This window comes from Pristis pectinata, chromosome 9 (genome assembly GCF_009764475.1).
Source record: "Pristis pectinata isolate sPriPec2 chromosome 9, sPriPec2.1.pri, whole genome shotgun sequence".
NCBI lineage: Eukaryota > Metazoa > Chordata > Chondrichthyes > Rhinopristiformes > Pristidae > Pristis > Pristis pectinata.
The window spans coordinates 66,797,288-66,821,409 of record NC_067413.1 but is presented as its reverse complement, the minus strand read 5'-3'; the positions used below and the strand labels follow the sequence as shown (position 1 = coordinate 66,821,409).

The 24,122-nt window shown below is 40.5% G+C and overlaps 1 protein-coding gene across 1 annotated transcript in view; it reads right to left on the bottom strand.

Annotated features, from left to right (window-relative positions):
* Nucleotides 1–21,296, bottom strand: part of tatdn1 (TatD DNase domain containing 1) — a 47,291-nt gene extending 25,995 nt beyond the window's left edge. The window contains exons 1-7 of the mRNA XM_052023269.1: nucleotides 21,222–21,296; nucleotides 12,695–12,760; nucleotides 6,932–6,981; nucleotides 5,846–5,909; nucleotides 5,492–5,635; nucleotides 5,315–5,357; nucleotides 657–742 (exon numbers count right to left, since the gene is read on the bottom strand). Coding sequence (XP_051879229.1) covers nucleotides 657–742; nucleotides 5,315–5,357; nucleotides 5,492–5,635; nucleotides 5,846–5,909; nucleotides 6,932–6,981; nucleotides 12,695–12,760; nucleotides 21,222–21,273 — 505 coding nt within the window. The 5' untranslated portion in view covers nucleotides 21,274–21,296. The remainder of the gene's footprint in view (nucleotides 1–656; nucleotides 743–5,314; nucleotides 5,358–5,491; nucleotides 5,636–5,845; nucleotides 5,910–6,931; nucleotides 6,982–12,694; nucleotides 12,761–21,221) is intronic.
* Nucleotides 21,297–24,122: the final 2,826 nt, after the last annotated feature.

The following is a 24,122-nucleotide window of genomic DNA, read 5'->3' as shown; positions in this document are numbered from 1 at the left end:
GATGAAAATACGAGCTTGGTGGTGATAATGTTGGACTAACATCTCAGTAATTATGAATTCAAATCCCATCATGGTAAATTGTGAAAATTAACTCAATTACTATGGACTAACAAGAACAAAATAACCACGAAAGCTGCCAGTCACAAAATTCAGCAAGTTCAGTAATGTTTTTCTGAAAAGGTACCAACCTTTCCTTGCTGATGTCTTCAAACCCAAAATATGTAATTACTTTGTAATGCATACAGAGTAATTAGACATGGACAACAGATGTATTTTCCTGAATTTTTAAATGTTTATACATTTAAACCCTGGCAAAAATACAATGCTTAGGAAAATGAACAATGAACCAATAATTAAGTCTGGAAATTATGTTTATTTTAGTTACTATTAAAGCTAGAAATTCATCTGCATCAGAATCAAAAGTGAACTCCGCCAATAACAGTGCCCACCAGAAGTATCAGCAAGCAATTGGGAATCAAGGACAATAAACTTTTCTCCAGGCTTCTGTTGCATCTCACTCTTGCCCTATTTGAGATCAGCTAATTCAAATAAAACCTTTAAGTAAGCAAGGACCAGTGGACCAATTGTGTGACACATCCACCTATCGAAGAACTTGAATTAATAATATCAAAGAAACTTTGTCATTTCAATCATACCTAAAAATTCTGGATGTGAATTTCTGCAGTGTAGAAACATGGGTAATTTAGTTGCTTCTGCCAAGTCAAATTGCTTTTCAAAGTATCTGAAAGAACAAGTATAATCTCATTATATTTTTACCAATTAAAAAATCTCAGTTTATTAGGTCTTCATGTCAGCTTATCTTTGCTATATATTGAAGTGTAATGTACTCTTGGGTTTCAGGAAATTGTTTCAAAAGTGAAAAGGCACTGTCCTTTCAACCCTCTGTCCCATTCATGGAAGCAAGTTGAGACCCATATCCCCAATCACAAAGGTTTCATGTTAATGCCTGGGTTTTGTACAGTACGCAAGGAAAACAATCAATTTGGAACCAACATCTTTTACATTACAATGAACAATTAAGAGCACTTCATTCATCCCATCAGAATGCTTTTCCTTGCTGCTGAGCAGCAAGACAATACGCAAGAACTGTTGACTAAGATAAATGCTATACTTTTTCACATAATAGTTGGTACTTTTTGTTTCATAGCTTTACTTAGCACACGCAGTTCTGTTTTAACATTATCCTCAGTATGCTTTGCATTTCAGAGAGTTTTATTTACTAAAAAATTGGCATTTTAATTAAAATGTTAAACCAATTATTTAATTTATTTAGCACAGTAAAGAATATGTATTTGATATACCAAGCAATAATAATATCCTCTAGGCTGTAATCATTTATTTCCAGACTTCTCAGTAGCTTGTATGCCTAGTTTTAATAAATAAGATACCCCAGTTTTATTCCTTGTAATTAATAGTGCCCAACAAATTCCCCAACATCAGGATAGCCTGTTTTACCCTTTAGAGCTCATCAAATCTTATTATGCAACATAGAACAGCAGAGCACCGGAACAGGCCTTTCAATCCATGCCTGTGCCGACCATGATACCAATTTAAACTCATCCCAAAGAGTTTATATCTCTCCATTCCCTGCCTGTTCTTGTGGCTGTCTAAATGCCTCTTAAGTGTTGCTATTGTAATTTCATCCACCACCTCCCCTGGCAGTGAGTTCCAGGCACTCTGTGCAAAACAAAATTGCCTCAAATCTCCTTTAAACTTTCCCCCTCTCACCTTAAAGCTATGCCCTCTAGTACTTGAGATTTCCACTCTGGGAGAAAATAAAAGACCATCTTATCTACTCCTCTCTCAATTTTATTTACTTCTTATCAGGTTGCTCCTCGGCCTCTGGCACTCCAGAGAAAATAATCCAAGTGTGTTCAACCTCTCCTTATAGTTTAAGCACTAATGCAGGCAACATCCCGGTGAACCTCTTCTGCACTCTCTCCAAGCCACATCCTTCCTGTAATGCAGTGACCAGAACTGCACGCAATTCTCCAAATGTGGCCAAACCAAAGTTTTATACAGCTGCAACATGACTTGCCAACTTTTACACTCAACACCCCGACAAATACTCCTTTACCACCCCGTCTACTTATATTGCCACTTTCAGGGAACTGTAGACTTGCACCCAAAATCCCTCTGTACATCAATGCTGTTAAGGGTTCTACCATTTACTGTATACTTTCCTCTTACATTTGACCTCCCAAAATGCAACACCTCATACTTGTCCGGATTAAACTCCATCTGCCATTTCTCCACCTATATTTCCCACTGATCTATATCCTGCCATATCCTTTGACACCATCTACAACTTCCTCAATCTACAACTCCACTAATTTTCATGTCATCTGCAAACTTACTAATCAGTCTACCTACATTTTCATCCAAATTATTTTTATATGACAGAGGTCCCAGCACTGATCCCTGAGGAACACCACTGGCCAGAGATCACCAGTCAGAATAACGCCTTCTACCACTACCCTCTGTCTATGGCCAAGCCAATTTTGAATCCAATCTACCAAGTCTCCATGGATCACATGCGTCTTAATCTTCACAAATCAGCCTACCACAAGGGACCTTGTCAAACGCTTTACTGAAGTCCTTTACATAACATCCACTGCCCTACCCTCATCAATCATGTTTGTTACCTCCTCAAAATACTCAGTCAAGTTTGTAGGACATGACCTCTCCTGCACTAAACCATGATGTCTATTCCTAACAAGTTCATGCTGTTCCAGATGCGAGTAAATCCTATCCCTAAGAATCTTGTCCAATAATTTCCCATCACTGACATAAGGCTTAATGGCCTACAATTTTCTGGTTTGTCCCTATTGTCTTCCTTAAAAGGAACAACTTTTGCTATTCTCCTGTCCTCAGAGCTTGCCTGTGGTTACAGATGATACAAAGTTCTCTGGCAAGACCTCAGCAATCTCCTCTCTTGCCTCTCTCAATAACCTGGGATTGATCCCATCAGGCCCTGGGGACTTATCCACCTTAACAGTCTTCAAAAGACCCAGCACATCCTTCTTCCTGATATCAATATGCCCTAGAATATCACCATACCCCTTCCTAATCCCACTATCCTCCATATCCTTATCCTTGGTGAATACCAAAGTACTCATTTAGTATCTCACCCACTTCTTCTGGTTCCAGGCATAAACTCCCTCCTTTGTCCTTGAGTGGTCCTACCTTTATGATTTTAATGCAAGTTAAAATTCTTTGGGATTCTCCTTAATCCTACTCACCAAGGACATTTCATGGCCCCTTTTAGCCCCCCCGATTCCCCATTTCTTTCCTGCTTCCTTTATATTCCTCAAAGGGTTGCCTGATTTCAGCTTCCTAAACCTTACATATACCCCCTTTGTCTTTACGGCTAAATTTACAACATATCTCATCATTCAATGTTCCTGCACCTTGCCGTCCTTGGCTTTCTTCCTCACAAGAACTTGTTGGTGCTAAATTCTGACCAGCTGGCCTTTAAACGACTCCCACATGTCAAATGTGGACTTGCCCAATAACAGCTGCTCCCAATCTACTCTCCCAAGCTCCTGTTATAATTATACTGTTATAATTAGCCTTCCCCCAATTAACACTTCTTCCAATCCCCCCCCCTCCCCCACTGAGGTCTAGTGTTATCCTTATCCATCTTATGGAGTTATGATCACTATTCCTAAAATGCTCTCCAATGGAAACACCGATCAGCTGGTTCAGCTCATTTCCCAGTACAAGGTCCAGTACAGCCCCTTCCCTGGTTCGACTACTAACATACTGTTTCAAGAAACCCTCCTGGATACAGCTAACAAATTCTGCTCCATCTAAGCCTCTGGCACTAAGGAAGTCCCAGACAATATTGGTGAAATTAATGTCATCCACTTCAACAAGGGGTGACAAACCTGTTGCTTTCACATCTTTCCATAATTTGCTACATATCTGTTCACATGCTAGTAAATTTGTCCAAAATCCACTTAAAGTTCATCATTTCTTTTAACTAATTTAAGTCAAAGGCATTATTAAAACAAAACCTTGGCAAAGGAGGTTAATGCTGTTGCATGATCCAAATGCCCCCATGGAGTGCTCGGTAACTTTAACAGCAGGACACCACAAACAATTCAGTTTTTTGCATCCCCATCACAACCACTGCAAATTTCAATTGTCCTTTTTCAGCATTTATAATGCATCAGCTAGTATCCACGTGGAGGCAGGGTTCAGGGTGGCCAGTGGCCACAGGCCCGAGCTGTGTATGGGAAGAACGTGAAATTGGGATTCTGGCAATATTTTGATGGTGATGATGGCAGTGGCAGGGAAACTGAGCTGGCCGATCAAAAGAAGAAGGGGAAAATCTGGTCAAGGGTGGTCTGAGGACACAAGTGGTATGCCACACTCAAATCGTCTGGTGGTGTTGGGGAGTTCCCTTCTTCCCACCTGCTGGGAAGACTAAGACAACTGCAACCTACAAAATGATCCAAGATCTCCTGCAATGTTCTGAATGGAATGTTGTAAGAGGAATAACGTAATCCTTTGTAGCCTGATGCAGAAACTCAAGGGAACAAGGGTGATTCATGCCCAGTTAATTGTCTGGAGTGATGCAAAACAGCCTGGAAATGATTGTTTCCTTGTTTCAGTACAGAAAAAAATATTGATTTTCAACTGCACAATGTTGTAGAAGTGTTCAGTGATTGAATGTTTAGGCATTTGTCCTTAAACAGTGAAAATTCAAGTGAGATGAAAACAAAATCAACTGAGACCACTTGTGTCAAGCTAAAAGAAATATGGACACATTCTGCCACTGAGACCAATAAGTTAACTGCACCTAAAAAAAAATGAACTTGAGAACAATTCATAAATAGCCACAACAGAAATTGTTTAAAGATTTCCACAAATCATTATTTTCTATGAACAGAGATTTTTCATTACTTGTTAACTACCATGTGTAGCAACATAATATATGAGGGATAGAACCATAGAACAATACAGCACAATATAGGCCCTTCAGCCCACCATGTTGTGCCGACCATCCATAATTTATCCATGATTTATTGAACCTTCACTTCACATTAAAAATTGAATTGGAGTCATATGAATTAAAAACTGACACACTACATGACAATAGGAAAAGATCATTTGACTACACTGCTTGCTTTCTATTCTCATCTTTTCTGTGCAAAGCTGTGGTAACTGAGAGGTGATCATTTCCAGCCATCAATATATACTTCTAATCAATGACTTGGAAAGAAGTCTGGGGAAGGCTGAGAACGAGATGTCACTGACTTTGGTTTAAACAAAAAGGAATACTTACTTTAATTGAGTCTCTTTTGGACAGAATTCCAATCTGTCAAAATCTATGAAAATTAAAATACAAGAAAATTCATTCAAAAGTCTCCTGTATGGTTTACTTACAGAAACTGTTAAATGGTTATTTCCATTAGAAAATAGAGCAAAAACTGTTACTTGGGTTTTTTTCTGTTAAACTTACCCAAGCCACACTCTCCAATTGCTACTACTTTCCCTTTGTTTTCTGTGGCCAATGTTTTCAGGTCACTCAGATACTGCTCTGGATTATTCTGCTCAAATTCACCACACCGTGTGGGATGACAACCAACTGTACTGTAGAAAATATCTTTGAACCAATAACATGAAAAAGAAATTGTCAGCATATTTGCATAAAACCATTTATCATGGCAAGAGAGAGACTGTGTATACTCAGGCCACACTCCTAGCAATGAGCAGATTAATGGCTGGAATTAACAAGATAAATACAGCGACACCTGCAGTTGTACAGTACATTTTCCAAAATAATTACTTAAGCAGAATAAATTTCCTAAGTTACCACTTGTCTTTGCCAGTTCCAGTGCATCTGTACTGTCTTGCAAACTGCCTCCTGTAATCATGAACTGAAGATTAAAAGAAATCATTAGGCATGACAAACCTTAAATGTATATGCATAGAAATTCAATTGTATTCTTTTTCTCAGCATTATACGATTCCAGAGTTGAATGCAATCATGAGCTTCTCTAGATCAACTGCTAATATGGGCCTACCCAAATCAAGGCCCAGGCCCTAGGTTTCCTGATCTGTTCTGTCCTGCCCACCCCAAATATCACCACAGGCCATGGATGATCAACATCACCAAATACAACCATCCTTCAATGCCAGGCTCCCTCAGATTCTTCCACCCCCAACAATCCATGTGTTGGACATGCTCCAATCAACCAACCATTGATTAATGCAGGGCTCCAAAGCATTCCCCTCCTTTTGCCCCACCCCTGACTCCACTAGTAAACCCAACACATTGGCTAACAACTAAGGGATGGAAGCCAAAGACTGAAATGGTTAAAGGTGTTCTGCTGCTATGTCAATCTAACACACCCTTTGAAGCGCACTGTAATTTCTGAGCCACACTGTGTATCTTTTAACATTTGTTCCGTGCTTTACATACATAGGAAAATGTGGATACTTAGTATTCAAATAGCGTGTAGAATACAAATCAAATGTTCAAGAAACAGTGTTGATTGCAGAGTGATTATTAGGAAATACAAGATGTCAGTATAATTCTTGCACGTTCTTTTCAAATCTGGATCCCTGAAGGATCTAGTGCAGGTTTTAAAATGTTTTTAATAATTCTGGTATTCAGCTATGTGTTAAAGAGAGTATGCCAGGGCATGTTATTTTACAATCAAGAGTGCAATCTGTGTGTCCCAGGTATGGGTCACTCATTTTGTACTTCCAGCCATACAAAACATATGCCAAATTTCAGTGTGGAAATTCCGTGTGGAATTCAGAATTTGATTTAATGTTATACAATAATCTATCAACTCAATCTTAGTCTCCGAATATTCAAACGGTATACAAACAGAACTTTAAACAAAAAATTTAAAAGGTCCTCTCCCTCAACATTAAGCAGAATTTTATTTACCTTCTGAACTCCAATTTTTGCTGCCCTCTGTACTACATCCAGGAAGTCATCTGTAAGAGTCCACAAACAGGTTTTGCATTTCTTTTAAATAAAAAACTCACTTGAGACAAGTGTGCAGATGCTCTTATTTTCCAAACTCGTGGTAATTAAATAATGCTTTGCATACAGGAAATCATTGTGTCAGTATTATAGTAAAGAGATCATAATTTTTGCAAAATACTAAAGGTTCCATTGGTTAGCAAGCTGGAGTTTTAGCCACATATCAAGCAGCAATTGCAAACAAGTTTGCAGCTTGTTCTTTTTTTGAAAAGTATTGTATTCCAAAATTTGTCCTAGTTCATTCTCTACTTTTATCTTCTATTGTTTCTCCTGAAGGCTTCAAAAAAATTGTTCAGGGTTTATCTAATGTTTTCTATTTTGAGGTAATGCGGGGACAGTAAAGATAAAAGCACGTGCTATTATGCAGCAGCTTACGTTGCTTTAAAACTGTTTCAGGCATTTCACATGGAGTAAATTAATAGGGTCCAATTATTATTAAGCAATTCATAGGCAAAGATAAAGTGTATGAAAATCTAGAGTCATAGAATTGTACATCAGTCCTGTCAGCCAACTGAGTCTGTGCCAACAATCAAACACCCACTTACACCAATCCTACAGTGTTCGCAATGTCCGTTCCTCTACATTGGAGAGACCAAATGCAGATTGGGGGACAGCTTTGCAGAGCATCTGTGTTTCAGTCCGAAGAGGTGACTCAGAGAGTCTTGTTGCCTACCACTTAAATTCTCCATTCCACTCCCACTCTGACCCATTTGTCTGTAACCTCTTGCACGATTCTAAAAAAAATGCTCAATACAAGCTGCCTGTTAATCATTGATTGAATGACCATAATCACCATAGCAATCCTGGCCTCAATCTATCAGAGATATTTCCTTTGTCATTTCCATTCATCTCCCCACCCCCTCCACAACTTAAAACTAACTTATTCGCTCTCTTTTCCAGTTCTGACAAGGAGTCTTCAACCCAAAATGATAACTCTGTTATTCTTTCCACCAATAATGCCTGATCTGTTGACCGTTTCCAGGGTATTCTCATTTAACATCTTACTGTATGTTTTGCATTTTAATAGGCATCATTTAAAAGAAGCTGCTTTATATTTTCTCCCTTTAATATTGGAGAAAATCTGAATTTTCATTATTTTCTCCCAATTTGTGTAGTCTATTCATTTTGTTTTAAAATAGAGAATACTTGAATGAAGTTACTATCTTCATGAAAATCTTGATTCCAATAAAGAATACAAGTTAGAATCTGAAAAATATCCTTAATTACTAATGTTAGGATACATTTTTAAAAAAACTGCCAGAGGAACTAGTAGGTCCAACAGCGTCTGTAGAGGGAGAGGGAAAGTTGGTGTTTGGGATAAAGACCCTATTTGCTCCAGATTTCAGCATCTGCAGTCTCCGGTGTCTCCTTTATCTTAGGATACCCTTGCAACCACTAGAGGTCACTCCAAGTACACTAGTGGCCAAACACCTAAACAGCATTGTTTGAATTTTAAATTCCTTTATTATTGTCACATGCACCGAGGTACAGTGAAAAGCTTGTCTTGCAGACTGTTCAAATAAATCAATTCATTACAACAGTGCATTGAGGTAGTACAAGGTAAAACAATAACAGAATTGTTACAGTTACAGAGAAAGTGCACTGTAGGCAGACAATAAGGTGCATGGCCATAACAAGGTAGATTGCAAGGTCAAGAGTCCATCTTATTGTACCAAGGAACTGCTCAATAAGTCTAATAACTGCGGGATAGAAGCTGTCCTTGAGCCTGGTGGTACGTGCTTTCAGGCTTTTGTAACTTCTGCCAGAAGGGAGCGGGGAGAAGAGAGAATGTCCGGTGTGGGTGGGGTCTTTGATTATGCTGGCTGCTTTACCAAGGCAGCAAGAAATATAGACAGAGTCCATGGAGAGGAGACTAGTTTCTGTGACGTGCTGAGCTGTGTCCGCAACTCTCTGTGGTTTCTTGCGGTCACAGGCAGAGCAGTTGCCATACCAAGCCATGATGCACCTGGATAGGATGCTTTCTATGGTGCATTGATAAAAATTGGTGAAGATCAAAGGTACACAGCAAATTTCTTTTTCTTTAGCCTCCTGAGTAAGTAGAGGTGCTGGTGAGCTTTCTTGGCTGTGGCATTCACATAATTGGATCAGACCAGGTAATTGGTGATGTTCACTCCTAGGAACTTAAAAGATCTCAACCTCAGCGCCATTAACGTAAACAGGAACATGTGCACCGCCCCCCCTTCCTGAAGTCAATGACCAGCTCTTTTGTTTTGCTGACATCGAGGAAAAGGTCATTGTAATGACACCACGTCACTGGGCTCTCTATCTCCTTCCTGTACGCTGACTCATCGTTATTTGAGACATGGCCCACTACGGTGGTATCATCTGCAAACTTGTAGATGAAGTTAGAGCAGAATCTGGCCAGAGTCATGAGTGTATAGGGAGTAGAGTAGGGGTCTGAGGACTCAGCCTTGTGGGGTACCAGCATTGAGAATAGTCGTGGCAGAGGTGTTACTGCCTATTTTTACTGATTGTGGTCTATTGGTCAGCAAGTCAAGGATCCAGTTGCAAAGAGTGGTGCTGAATCCCAGGTCAAGGAGTTTGGAGATGAGTTTGCTTGGATTATAGTATTGAAGGCAGAGCTGTAATCAATAAACAATAGTCTAATCTAGGTGCCTTTACTGTCCAGATGCTCCAGATATGAGCGTAGGGCCAGGGAGATGGCATCCACTGTCGACCTGTATCAGTGGTACACAAATTGCAGTGGATTGAGGTTGTCTGGGAGGCTGGAGTTAATGTGTGCCGTGACCAGCCTCTCGAAGCACTTTATGATAGTGGATGTCAGAGCAACCGGGCAGTTGTCATTAACGCACGTTACCTTGTTTTTCTTGGGTACCAGGATGATAGTGGTCTTCTTAAAGCAGGTGGGAACCTCAGATTGAAGCAGGGAGAGGACACGGCCAGGGACACCACCTGGACTAGATGCCTTCTGCGGGTTCACTCTCCAGAAGACTGATATAACGTCTACAAAGGTGACTGTGGGGTTCAGGTGCATTGGAGGCTGTTGGGGTGGGTGGTGACATTCCAATCCCCTTCTGTTCAAAACGTACATAGAATACGTTAAGCTCATCAGCGATGCTGCCTAACTTCGTTTTGCAGCCTGTTTTTGCATGCAAGCCCTGCCACAACTGATCGCTGGTCTGGGACTCTATTTTGGACTGGTATTGTCTCTTGGCATGCCTGATAGCTTTAGAGGTCGTAGCTCGATTTATTGCATAGGTCAGTGTCACCTGATTTGAATGTCGCGGTCCTAAATTTCAGTAGGGAGTGGATCTCCCGGTTCATCCATTGTTTCCAGTTTGGGAACACCCGGATTGTCCTCTTTGGTACACAGTCCTCAACACACTTGTTAATAAAGTCCATGACGGTGGTGACATACTTATCTAGGCTGGCTGCTGAGCCTTTGAAAACAGACCAGTCTACCGACTCAAAGCAGTCACATAGAAGCTCAACTATTTCCTCAGATCAGTCCCCTATGACTTTCTGTACTGGTTTCAGCTTCTGTCTGTACACAGGGAGAAGGAGCACAGCCTGGTGGTCTGATTTACCAAAGTATGGGCAGGGGGTGGCTTGGTAGGCATCTTTGATGGTTGTGTAGCAATGGTCAAGGGTGTTCAGACCCCTGGTGGGACAGGAGACATACTGTTAGTATTTTGGTAGCACACACTTGAAGTTGGCCTGGGTGAAGTCACCGGCAATGATGAAGAGGGCCTCAAGGTATCCCATTTCATGGCTGTCGACCACGGAGTATAGCTCATTGAGTGCAAGCTTCATGTCCATCTGGGGTGGAACGTAGACTACTGTCAGGATAGCCGAAGTAAACTCCCGTGTCAGGAGTATGGGCAACACTTCACCATTAGATATTCCAAGCCGGGTGAGCAGGAACTCGCCAGGGCCGTCACGTCTGAGTGCCAGGAGGTGATTAGAAAACAGACCCCATCGCCTCTCACTTTGCCCGAGGACACCACATGAATTGAGAAGCCCTCAGGTTGTATAGCAGAGTCAGGTGAAGCAGGTATAAGCCATGTTTCAGTGAGACATAGTCCACACTTACAAAGGCAGGTTAACCCTTCATTATGTGACGGGCCAACAAAACAAACATTCTAGAGCCTGCTGCTAGGAAATTAAGTAGCCCATCCTGTCCTACAAAATAAGTTTTGCATACTCAAGGCCTTTCCTTCAGGCCAGAGCCCCATGGGTGCAGTGGGAAAGAGGCTCAGTGATGAGGAGGAGGAGGAGGAGATCCGGGCCAGTCGACGAAGGGAGGGGTAAGGCGAGAGTTGGCTGCCAGGGATCAGTGAGGGTTATGACTGGAGGTCTGTAAAGGTTAGGAATGGGGGGAAAAAAGGCTTGGGGGGGGCAAATAATGGTAGTTAATGGGTGTGATTGGTTGTTGGGAGGGGTCAGTTAGCAGTTTAGTAGATGCAAAGTCAAAGGAATACTGCAAGCTGGCTGAAGGGACAGAGGATGGGATTTCTGAAGGAGACCCATTATATTAAATGGAACCCACCCAAGCCCTTTTAAAATCACGCTGAAGCAAGCCTCACGGACACTTGAATGCATGCTTCCGCAAACACTGGTGTGCAATGTCACACCTAAAACGAAGGTGCACTACACATCACTGAATGCCAAAGGACATTTGCAGTCTTCCAAGTGTTAGTGTACCAGACACAGAGGATACTGAATACAAAAAAGCTACAGACTTCATACAATTTGCATGACATCTTTGATTTTTCAATTATGTTTTTTTCATTGCAACAAACAATCTGCTGGAGGAACTCAGCGGGTCGAGCTGCATCTGTGGGAGGAAAGGAACTGTCGATGTTTTGGGTCGAAACCCTGCATCAGGACTGCCTTCCAGGAATCAGGATATTGGAATCATGAAGTGAACCAAAAATAATGGTGTGATGCAGTCTAATTTCTAGGCACATCAGCTTTCTCTGTATTTTCACTGCCAACCATGCCCCAAGGGAAGAAAGCAAGAAGTCAGCTAAATAGTTGAAAATGCTCTTCACTGACCATTTGATAATGTAGCAATGCCAACCATATTAAAGAAATGTAATCCCAACTTGTCCCACAACCTTACTCATTTCACCAGGACTAAAAACTAATTCAAATTTTTAATAGTGATGGTTGGATAAACAGTTAACAACCATTAAAAGCGAACTGAAAATTACCTTACTCCTGCATAAATTCAAAATTTAAGTGCAAGATAGTATTTTCAAGATATTAAGTTTCAGTGCACAAATATAATAAGTAGCATTTCACAAAATTTATTTTCATTCTTTTTAATTTTTATTTTATTTACAGTGTGGTAACAGGCCCTTCCGGCCCAATGAGTCTGCGCCGCCCATTTTAAACCCAAATTAACCTACCCGTACATCCTTGCAATGTGGGAGGAAACCAGAGCACCCGGAGGAAACCCACACAGACATGGGGAGAACATACAAACTCCTTACAGACATCGACGGGAATCGAACCCCAATCGCTGGCACTGTAATAGCGTTGCGCTAACTGCTACGCTACCATGCCGCCTTAAGTCAGCGCCTGAACAGGGACCTGAACCCTGGACCCTCAGATTTAGTTACGTAATTATGTTCTTTGACTATAATATGAAAATGTAGATTACATTATAACACTTACCTTGATGCTTTTGAGTACCACGATAAATCCCATGAAACATAGGATCTGTCAGATTTATACCAATATCTGTTAAAGGAATAAAGTATTAAATAAATTAAAGAAATCAATGGAATTAAATGGTAACAAAATAAACAACACTAAAGGGCAAGAGAAAGATTGAGAAAATCAATGTCAATTATTTTACATTGAAAACAATCCCAGGTTTATAAATATCTCTAAGAAGTTTCATTAATATTTATACTGTAAATGCCTCTCTGTATTTCCCTCTTATATTTTAGAATGAAAGCAATTCTCAACTAAGAATAAAAACAAAGTGATATCATTAAATTATCATGAATAGGCCCACGCAAGCACCACTTCAGGAAACAATCCAATTGAAAATGTGTTCCCTGGAAAAATGGAAACTGCAATGGATGCTGTTTGTTTATTAAAAGCAGCATTATAATTTATAACTTCATCATGTGTTTCATCTCACTAAACATTTTTTCTTCAGATGCCTCAGCACATACTCCATGCTGAGAATATGCCAATTGCTCCAAGACTTTACGAATGTTCCTTTTTGGTCAGCCACAGGGAAACAAGATCTCAGGTAACATGGGGGTCAGCCTTAACTCATCTGTTAGGCCTTTGCCTCTGAGCCAGCTGATCCCATTCCAAAGACAAGTACATAATCTGTTAACGTTCCTGTGCAGCAATGAAGATGATGCTTCTTCTGTTCAAAGAGGTGTTCTCACTGGCATGCAGAGCAACATTCATTCCTCAACTAAAATCAATGCAATACATTATCTAGCTATCATCACATTTTTCAGGGACCTGCATGTGCACAACAAGGCTGTCATGTTTGTGTTTGAAAACTGGAAGTTTTCTATCCCTTCCACAGTTCTAAAACTATTGTATCTGACTTGGATATCTATACTTTCTTCTCCTTTCCAAAAGCTATTATTGAGCTGCCTGGGACCACATTCACTTGCTTCTATTCTTACTTACCGATTTCTAGCCTGAGAATCACCTTCAATAATTCCATTCATACTCACGGGTATTACCCATGGCATCTCCCAAGGATCTAACCTTGGCTTTCTTGTACTTGTTGCCCCTTGGTTACATTTCTCAAAAGCAGAGCAACAGATCTGTGCATGCTGATGACATATAGCTGACTGGCTACCCCTACCGTGACCTCCCTGCTGCCTCTAAATTCTGAAATCACTTGTGCAACAACCAACCTAACATGAACAGAAATTTCCAACTAATTACAGAGCTAATATAAATCAGTGCCTTGGATGGACCAAAGATAATTTGTTCCCCAATCACCTTCTTTGTACTTTTCCCTGACATTGGTCTGAGGCCAGAATGGAAAGATTTCAACCTTGGCACCACATATGACCCCAACATAAACCTCCCTACTCAGGTGCACTATCACTAATACTATCCAATTTGTAAAATTGCTTGGCCCTACTCCTACCTTAGCTCATGTGCTGTTGAAACCATCATCCATGCTTTTGTTATCTCTACAGTTGACTATGCCAAAACATCCTTGGCCATCTTTGCATGCTTTTCCACCCTTTCTAAATACGAGAAATGCTAAACTTAAAACTCTGCTGACATCCCAACTTACACCAAGTCCTAGTCACTCATCATCCCTATGCTCAATGAGCTACGTTGCCTCCCAGTTAAGCAATGGGTTAATTTCAACATTTTCATCACATTTTTCAATCCCTGTATGGCCTCTTTCTATTTCTGTAATCTCCTTCAGTCTAATAACCCTCTGAGATATCCAACTCCTCTTGCTCTGGTCTCGCTACATGTGATTTAAAATGGCATATGTGTATATGCCATTTTAAATCACTCTGCCACTAGAGGGCACCAAGTTGTGAAATTCTCTCCCTTTAATCTCACTGCCTTTTAATTACCCTCTCCTCCTTTAACAAACTCCATAAAGCTAACACTGAGCAGGGTTTTTGTCATCTGCCCTGATATCCCCTTACATGTTTCAAAGTTTTGTAAGAATGACACAAAATATGAAACACCTTGGGATATTTTGCTACATCAGAGGTAATGGACAATACAAGCTATTAATATTCCTTACGCATCAGAAGTACTTTAATAAAGTCAAATGGACCATTCAAAGATCATGAAAGGACCTCTGTGAATGCTTCACCAAATGACACAACTTCCATTCCACTGGGTAGAACAGTGGCTAACTTTACAGATTTGTAACCCAGTGACCTGGACTGACAATCCAGAGATCTGAATTTGAAATTAGTTAATAAACTGGAATTTGGAAAAAAAAGGTAATGATGGCCATGAGAAACTACCACATAATAAAAAACAATCTGGTTCACTGATGTCTTTGTGGCTCATACATAGCTCCAGACCTACCCTATGAGGCTCTCACCCATAGGCACTCACTCCATTCAGTTGTATCTGATTTGCTATTTTTAAACAAAAATTGGATGAACCATTCAGTACTGACAGAGATACCAAGTTCAGACATCAAAGTCACTCTCAGCCCCATCAATCTTACAAAGTGCTCCTCACATACTAGTATCTAAATTGTCCTACAGACTACTTAAGGGATAGTTATACTCACAGATTAATACCTTTCAGGCAAGATGCTGAACACTTCCGTCACAAATCCTGCGCACGTCTTCTCCCACCAGTAGAACAGACCCACCAGAGGCAGCACAGTGGTGTACAGACAGCACAAAATAGCAGTTGGAACCCTCAATATTGACAACAGATCCCACAGAATCTCACCGCCTCAGGTCAAACACAGGCAAGGAAACAGTGATGGGGCCCAGCATAGAAGTGCTAAAGAAAGGACTGAAGCATCTGCAAACACATGCAGCCTGAAGCGTCAAATACATGATTCCCCTCCTGAGAACCCCGCCATTACAGAACCTAGTCTCTAGCATGTTTAATTCACACCACACAATATCAAGAAATGGCTGAAAGCACTGGATACAGAAAAGGCTATGGAACCAAGCCATATCTAGTTGCAGTACTGAAAACCTGCACCCAAGAACTAGTTGAGCCTCAAGCCAAGCTTTTCCAGAACAGTTATCACAATAGCATATACCTGACAGTGTGGAAAATTGTCCAAATATGTTCTGTTTACAAAAACCAGGACAAATAAAATTTCAACTAATTACCACCCAATCAGTCTAATTTCAATCATCAAAGTGACAGAAGCCAACATCACCAGTGCTATCAAGTAACACCTACTCACCAATACCCAACTTGGGTTTTGCCAGGACCATTTGGCTCTAGAGCTCATCACAGTCTATCCCAAATATGGATCACTGAGCTTGATACCAGAGGAGAGCTGAGAGTGTCTGCCCTTGACATCAAGGCACCATAATAAAATGAAAGTCAATGGGCATAAAAGGGAAAGCATACAAAAAAAAACTTTGCGCATATGAAGAGGACTGCAGTTGTCAGAAGCCAATTGTACCAGCCCCAGGATATCACAACAAGACTTCCTCAGGGCAGTATCATTGGTTAAATTATTGTCACCGCTTTCATCAATAACCTTCCTTGCTTTATACACTGATGACTGTACAATGTTCAATTCTATTTGCAACTTCTCAGCAAATGAAGCAGCCCAAGCCTGCATGCAGGAGTACCTAGACAAGATTCAGGCACAATAAGTGGCAAGTAACATTCACACCATAAACAAGCCAAGGCAACAACCACCTAAAAGAAGAAAGAATCTAACTACCTACCTTTGACATTCAATGGCAATGTCATCGCCGAGTCCTCTCCATCAATATCCTTGGGGTCACCAATACCTAGAAACTCAACTGGACAGGCCACATAAATACAGTGGCTACAAGAGATCAGAGACAAGAGTATCCAATGGTGTTGACTCACCTCCTGACATCCCAAGACCTTTCCACCATCTACAAGCCACAAATATTCTCTACTTGTGTTGATAAGTGCAGTGCCAAGAAGCTTGAGGTCATCCAGTACAAACCAACCCCCTCGATTGGCACCCCATCAACCACCCTAAGCCTTCATTCCCTCCACCACTGGCTCACAGTGGTCAGTGTGTACTGCCTAAAAAGATACACTGCAATTACTCACAGGGCTACTCCAACAGCACCTCCTAAACCCACAACCTCTATGACCAAGAAGAACAGGGGGGAGCAGGTACATGGGGAAAATAAAATCACCATTAGAAGGTTCCTCTCCAAGTTGCACACCATATTGACTTAGATACATATTGCCAGTTCTTCATCATCTGCACTGGGTTTAAATCCTGGATCTCCATTCACTACAGTACTGTGGGAGTACCATCACTAGAATGACTGTAGCAGGTCAAGGCAGCTGCTCAGTGCTACCTGAATGTCAATTTGGGATGGGCAGTAAGTGCTGGCCTTGCCAACAATGTTCAGATCCCAAAAACAAATATTTAAAATAAATGTTAAGTTTTAATGATTTAATTAAGCCAGCAAAACGCTTCACAGAAGGGGAAATATAGTGGGAATTCAGGTGAAAATTAGAACACACAATTCATTTTGGCACTAACTTTCTATTTCTAAAAAGAAAATCTTGCCCATTTCCCATTCCTCTTACCAGAAAGGTCAATAACTATAAAGGGCATAGATTCAAGGCAATACATAGGAAATCCACTAAGGAGCAGAGGAAAAAAATATTAACACAATGAGTTGTGGAGGGGGGTCTAAATTGCTCAACTTGGAAATGAGGTTGATGCAGGTATCCTCATAAAAAGTATCTGGATATACAACTATGACCTCACTATTTAAGAAAGAAAGAAGAAAGAAAACATGGAACTATCAAACTGTTACCATAACTGATAGTAGGGAGAGATGCAGAAACTATAAAGAAAAATGCAATAACAGAATACCTGGAAACATAATAGGATTGTGCAGACTCAATATGGATTCATGAAAGGGAAATTATGCTTGACTAATCTATTGGAGTTCTCTGAGAATATGACCAATAGTATAGCTAAGAATGTGGTGCATTTAGATATTCAGAAGGCTTTTGCTAAGATCCCACATAGGAGGCTGGTCAACAAGTTTAGATCACATGGAAGTGGGGATATGGCAACATGGATTCAGAATTGTTAAAAGGCAGAAAGATAGGAGTGAAAACAAACAGGTCTTTCATTGGTTGGCAGGCTGTGACTTTTCAGGCAGCAGGGAGTGGTGCTTGGGGACCCAGCCATTCACAATCAATATACACAATTTGTCTTGGGGTCAAATTCTGGGTTTAGTAACAATGCAAAGCTAGGAGGAATTCTGATTGAATGGAGGATATAAAAAAGACAAGGGAGTAGGTGAGAACCCAGCAGATGGAATATAATGTGGAAAAATACAACACAAAATTGTGCACAAAACAAAAAAGCAGACTTTTTTAATTGACAATACTAAGGTGTTCAAAGGAACCAATGTATTCTTGTACACAAGTTACTGAAAGCTAACATGCAGGCATAGCAGGTTTTTTGCAATTATACAAGCCCTTTGTGAAACTGCACTTGAGTACAGTTATGACCTCCCTACCTAAAAATTATACTCGTCCTAATGGAAGTGCAATGAAGATTCAGCAGATTGATTCCAGGGATGGCCAATATGCCATTAGGACAGATTGCATAAACTTGGATGTATTCCCTGAAGTTTAGAAGAATGAGAGAAGATCACATTGACACAAAAAAATTCTTACAGGACTTGGCATGATGGAGAATGTTTCCCTACCTGAAGTGTCCAGAAACAGGGATCACATCTCAGAATAAGCGGCAGGCCATTTAGGACTGAGATTAGGTAAAATTTCATCATAGAGTTATGTAGCATAGAAACAGGCCCCTCAGCCAACTTGTCCATGCCAATATGAGCTAGTCCCATTTGCCTGTATTTGGCCCACAACCCTCTAAAACTTTCCTATACATGTACTTTTCCTATAAGTGTCTTTTAAACATTGTAGTTTTATCCACCTTACTCAGGAGGCGGCAAATCTTTAGATTTATTTATCCCAGAAGGCACTGGAGGCTCGTCATTGAGTTCATCCTCAGAGATTGATAGATTTCCTGTTCATATTTTAAACTACAAGTTTCTGTTATGAACCTTCCTTTTCCAGATGTTTGAAGATACATTACCCTCAACAATGGAAACACTGAAAGGGTGACACTGACTGAAATGCTATATTTTAGTTGGAGATACAAGAGACTGCCAACACCGTAGACTGGAGCAGTAAACAAACAAAGACAAATGCTGAGGTAAAGTCCTGATGCAGGGTCTCAAAAAACATTTACTATTCTTTTGCCTCCAGAGATGGTGTTGGAACCACTGAGTTCTTGCAGCAGTTTGTTTTTTTTTGCCATATTTTAGCTGATTGGCTTAAAAGTCAAAATGGGTAAATATTCTTTCAAACAAATTGGTTTGGCAAACAGAGTTTACGGCAGGGCTACAATGCACCAATTCCATCATACAGTCACACAGCATGGAAGCAGGCCCAAATCGTCCATCCTGATCAAGTTTTCTACTTGAGCTAGTCCTATTTGCCTGCATTTGGCCCACATCCCTCTGAACCTTTCCTATCCGTGTACCTGTCTGAATGTCTTTTAAATTTTGTAGTAGTACCAGTCTGTTCAGCTTCCTCTCACAGCTTGTTCCATATATTCACCCTCGAAAAAGTTGCTCATCAGGTTCCTTTTAAATCTTTCCCCTCAAATTATCCTAATTATGTTCTATTTTCCAGCATTTCAGTTATATTATAACAGTGTTGATTCACAATCCAATCAGTTCATAACCAAGGCATACAAGGTGACCCACAATTCTGAATATGGTTTGTGTTCTGAAACCTTGACAAGAAATTATTCTAGTCTCCAGGGCAATAAAGTAAAGAACAATAAAAATTAATCTTCAGAATCAGAAGACTAAGATCTGAAAGATAATTAGAGAATATTGAATTTTTCAAACAATCATGGAAAATCTCATTAGAAGTATGCAAGATAATAGGACATTGGCCTCAATTTTCACTTGTTCATCACCTGCACACTGTGACTGCAGTATGTATTATTGAATAACTCCTTTATCCTTAAAAAGGTTTAAAAAACAGTTCTGATAATTACTGACAAATTAACTGTAAAACATCTAACAATCAGTGTCTAATAATCAAGAAAATCAAAAAATTATGGATGCTGGAAATCTGAAATAAAAACAGAAAATGTTGGAAACATTCATACGGTCAAGCAGCATTTGTGGAAAGAGGAACAGTTAACATTGCAGGTTTAGGACTCTGCATCAGAACCGAAACATTAACCATCTCTCTTTCCACAGATGCTGTCTAGCCTTCTGAGTTTTTCCAGTATTTTCTGTGTTTGATTCAGTGTTCAAAATTCATGATGATGTGGATTTAAATAAAAGGCCTTTAGGCCTAATCTTGCCAACAGGCCTTGAAGTCAGCAGAGGTCTCTTTCTTTCTGAGTAACGATAGGAGAAGTCTTTTTACACCATTTTCTTTATTGTCTTCTCGACTGACTGAAACCTTAATATTTTATGACCACAAAGTTGTTCAAATTTTTTGGTAAATGGGAACGAGGTACTCCATGGATTTTCAAACTATACTTTTATCATCATTTTCCCTGAGTCACAGCAGAACTATAAACAACTTTGGTTGCAGAATATAATGGCAACAATATTCTCTTTTATATTACAACAATTCTGTTTTCACTATACCCTGCTATGATGAGAAGGCAGTGTTTTAAAACTTTGAGTATCATCTTAATAACTTACTAAGCTCTAAGTCTTTTCACTTATCCCATTTCTAATTTAGATCAACCTATATTTATGTTTAAACGTCCTGGACCCGAAATTCATCCTTCTCCATTGTTTTCAACATAATTCTAGGGAAAGGACAGGTTTTTCAGGGATACGATTTAAACCAATTTTATCTGCACTGCCGTTTATATTTTGTTAGAAGTTTAAAATCATCTATATTCTTGTAAGGATCTTATACTAGATACACTGCTGCAAAGTTGCATCCCGTGCGAATTCTGCAATAACACACATCAAGATCTGCATTTTGGGCAATGTTCTCATCTCCAAGTCATGCACCAGCTTGATTCTGACAAATTTCATTGCCCAATTAGTCAACATCAAGGGAAAGGGCAACTTCATCAACATTTCGAGAACAATTCTGGGCAAAATCAAAAAGTACGTCCTCTGGGTGATGCTGTAATGGGAAGTGGAGGATGTGGGTAGTTCACTGAATGAGCTAGGATGGAGTAACGTCGTCAGGAGCTGCAGCAGAGGTGGGACGGGCTCACTTCCGACCCCGGGCCGGCGCTTGTTGGGACAGGACCCGACCCCTAACTGGGCAGAAGCCTAAACCTAAGCCTAAGCCTGAGCCGGCAGCGGCCTAGGGAACTGAAGCAGCAGGAGGGGGTCCGGTCCCGCCCACAGAACGGCCTCTGGTGGCAGCCTCCCACCCACTGATGTTGAAGCCCCCCTCTCTCAGGCCGGCAGCGTCCTCGGTCGAGGGCCGTACTTCTGCTTTAAAGACTCACCGATGAAGGTGAAGGCCCCCATCCTCCGCACGGCAGGGAACTTAGCCGCCATCCGTTCCCGGAACTTCTTGGTCCAACACTGACCCCTGACCTCGGCAGGCGGGCAGTTTGAACCCGGGCAAAGTTGGTGCACCTGAGGTCGGACCGCGGTGGGCGGTCACCGTTGCCTCCCCCCTGCGGTGAGGGGATTAACTGTAAAATAACATGCTGGAAAGAATGCTCGATCGTACGCTTAAACCTACTGTGGCAGATCGTGTTATCCCATCACAAAATCAGCAAGAATAAAAACGCTGGAGAAACTCAGCAGGTCAGACAACATCTGTGTGAAAGGTGTCAGATTTCCAACATCTGCAGTTTATTTTACGATTTCCATCCCCTGCAGAAAGTTTCCTTTAAAGTCGGGGTGCATTCAGCGTTGGTGGCAAGAAGTTTGGTTTCACACACGACCTCGAACTTGTGATTGAAACTCCACATCTTAAGGATCAAAGTGATTCAGAAGTAGTGTGATAGTATTTCTTCCAGGAATCTCCTTAGCTTCAGTGTCCAGTACATTGTAAGGAGTCCCCGCCACGTCAAAATCCTTCCATTACTCCAGGTGTCCGAGGAGAAAATTAGATTCCACTTATCAACAGGAACTTTTACTGCATGCTGTACCTACAACACGTCGTGGACCCTATCTCACATCACTGTGTAACCCGATTGCTCTAGCCTTCAGTTAGCTACCCCATTCCAGTGTGCTTTCTACGCCCTTGACTCCCCTCACAATGCAACGCCTCATTAAACCATTACCTCTCATCAACCTAATATTTACAAATATTGTCAATACCTTCCTTCAGCTTTTCCCCTCATCTTTCAAAACTGTTATGAACCTATCTCCAAAACACAGTGATCTCTGACCACAGATCAAATAAGAAGACCCTACATAAAGGGATGTGACTACTATCTCTGTTCCCACTGATACTCCAAATGGCACCTTTTCCCCCTCCTGTGTATTGTTACCTATTTCCTTGTAATCATTAACTATTTCTTCCTCCTAAAATCTCTAATGCATTAAAGTAAATTGGTTTATTATTGCTCTGTGTACAGTGAAAAACTTTGTCTTGCATGCCATCCATCCAAATCATTTCATCACATCAATGCATTGAGTAATTCTTAGAGTCATTGAATTTAGATTTAAAAGAGTAGAACAATTATAATAGAAGTAATGAGTAGATCTGCAGAGAGCAGCTTACGAGTCACCACAATCTGGTGCCACCTTGCAAGCCACCTAAACAATTTTTTTTAAAGTCCACAATGCACTGACTCTTCTAACATCCATTATTTTTCTTTACCAATCTACACAATTGACCACTGCACCTTTTTGCATCATCTCTTTTGTGAAGTTACCTATGCCAATGAGATCCATTAAAGATCCCATCAAGCATTAGAAAGGTTGCAGAAGAGATTTACCAAAATGATTCCAGGGATGAAAGGCTTTTGTTATGTGGACAGATTGGAGAAGATGGGGGTTCCTTTCCTTAGAACAAAGAAATGTTGACAGAGGTATTTAAAATAATGAAGGTTAAAGACAAATTAGATAGAAACTGTTTCCATTGATGGGGAGGTCAAGAACTTGGGGACAGAAAATAAAAGTGATTGGCAAAAGAAGAAAAAGTAATGTGAGGAAAGTAATTAAGATCTTGAATGCAATGCCAGGATTATATGAGGTAGATTCAATTGTAGTATTCAAAAGAGAGCTGGATAAATATCTGCAGAAAGAATTTGGTTAGAGAAGTGGGTGGGACTAGGTAAATTGCTCTTACAAGGAATTCATGCAGATTTAATGGACTGAATTAAGTGATTAATTGATATGGATGGCAGGCAAGTGATGTGTTATGGCTGTGGCATATGGGACCTTCTAGCTGCTAGTGTGATCCAGGGTAAAACTGTCTTTTCAGTGTGTGTTCACAGATTAGGGAGCTATGACTCAGAGTCATTAGGATGGAGGTTGAGCTGCAGATATTGTGATACATCAAGGAAGGGAAACTTACCTGGATTCTTTGCAGCAGAAAGTAGTTACATGCCTTTATGTAGGGTCTTCTGATTTGATCTAGGGACAGAAACAGAAACAAAAGTATGGGAACCTCAGACTTTGAAATGTTCAAAGTTGGAAAGATATGCCAAATCAAAGAAAAGAGACCAGCTAGAGGGAAAGGTACTCATGGTAAATGATAAACAGACTGTTACAGGAAGGAATACAGTACAAATCGAAGGGTATTTCAACAGATGTTATAAAAATAGTAAAAGATCAGAACTATGCCCATAGCATTCAAATCAAAATATGAGTTGAGAACTTAAATAGAAATAAATAAGTATGACCCAATAGTCACTACAGAGACATAATTGCAGATCACATAGACTGGGACTTGAATATTGAAGGATACTTGATACTTAAGGTTGACAAGGAGCTAGGTAAAAGTGAAGGAGTGGCTCTGCTAATTAATGGCAATCTTAGAGCAATAAAGTGGGGTGACCTAAATTCAGGAAAGCAAGATGGAGAGGTGGTTGGGTAAAGATGCCTTAAAAAAAAAGGAGGAAATCATTTGTGGAAGTGGTGTACATTCTCTTGATCTCCGATGATCTCTATATATATTGGGGATAACAGGTGGTTAAAGGTAGCCCAGATGAAGAGGTCATAGAATGTTTCATGACCATTTCTTAGAACATCACCTTGTGGAAACAGGAAGTGAGCAGATATGGTCTGGTGGAACAAGATAGGATTAATTAATGACCTCATAACAAAGGTGCCCTTAGTTAGTGTCAGTCATAACATTGAATTTTACATTTGGGGTGAGGGACAAAAGAATGGATCCAAGTTTGGCATTTTGAACTTAAATAAGAGCAATTATAAGGGCATGATAG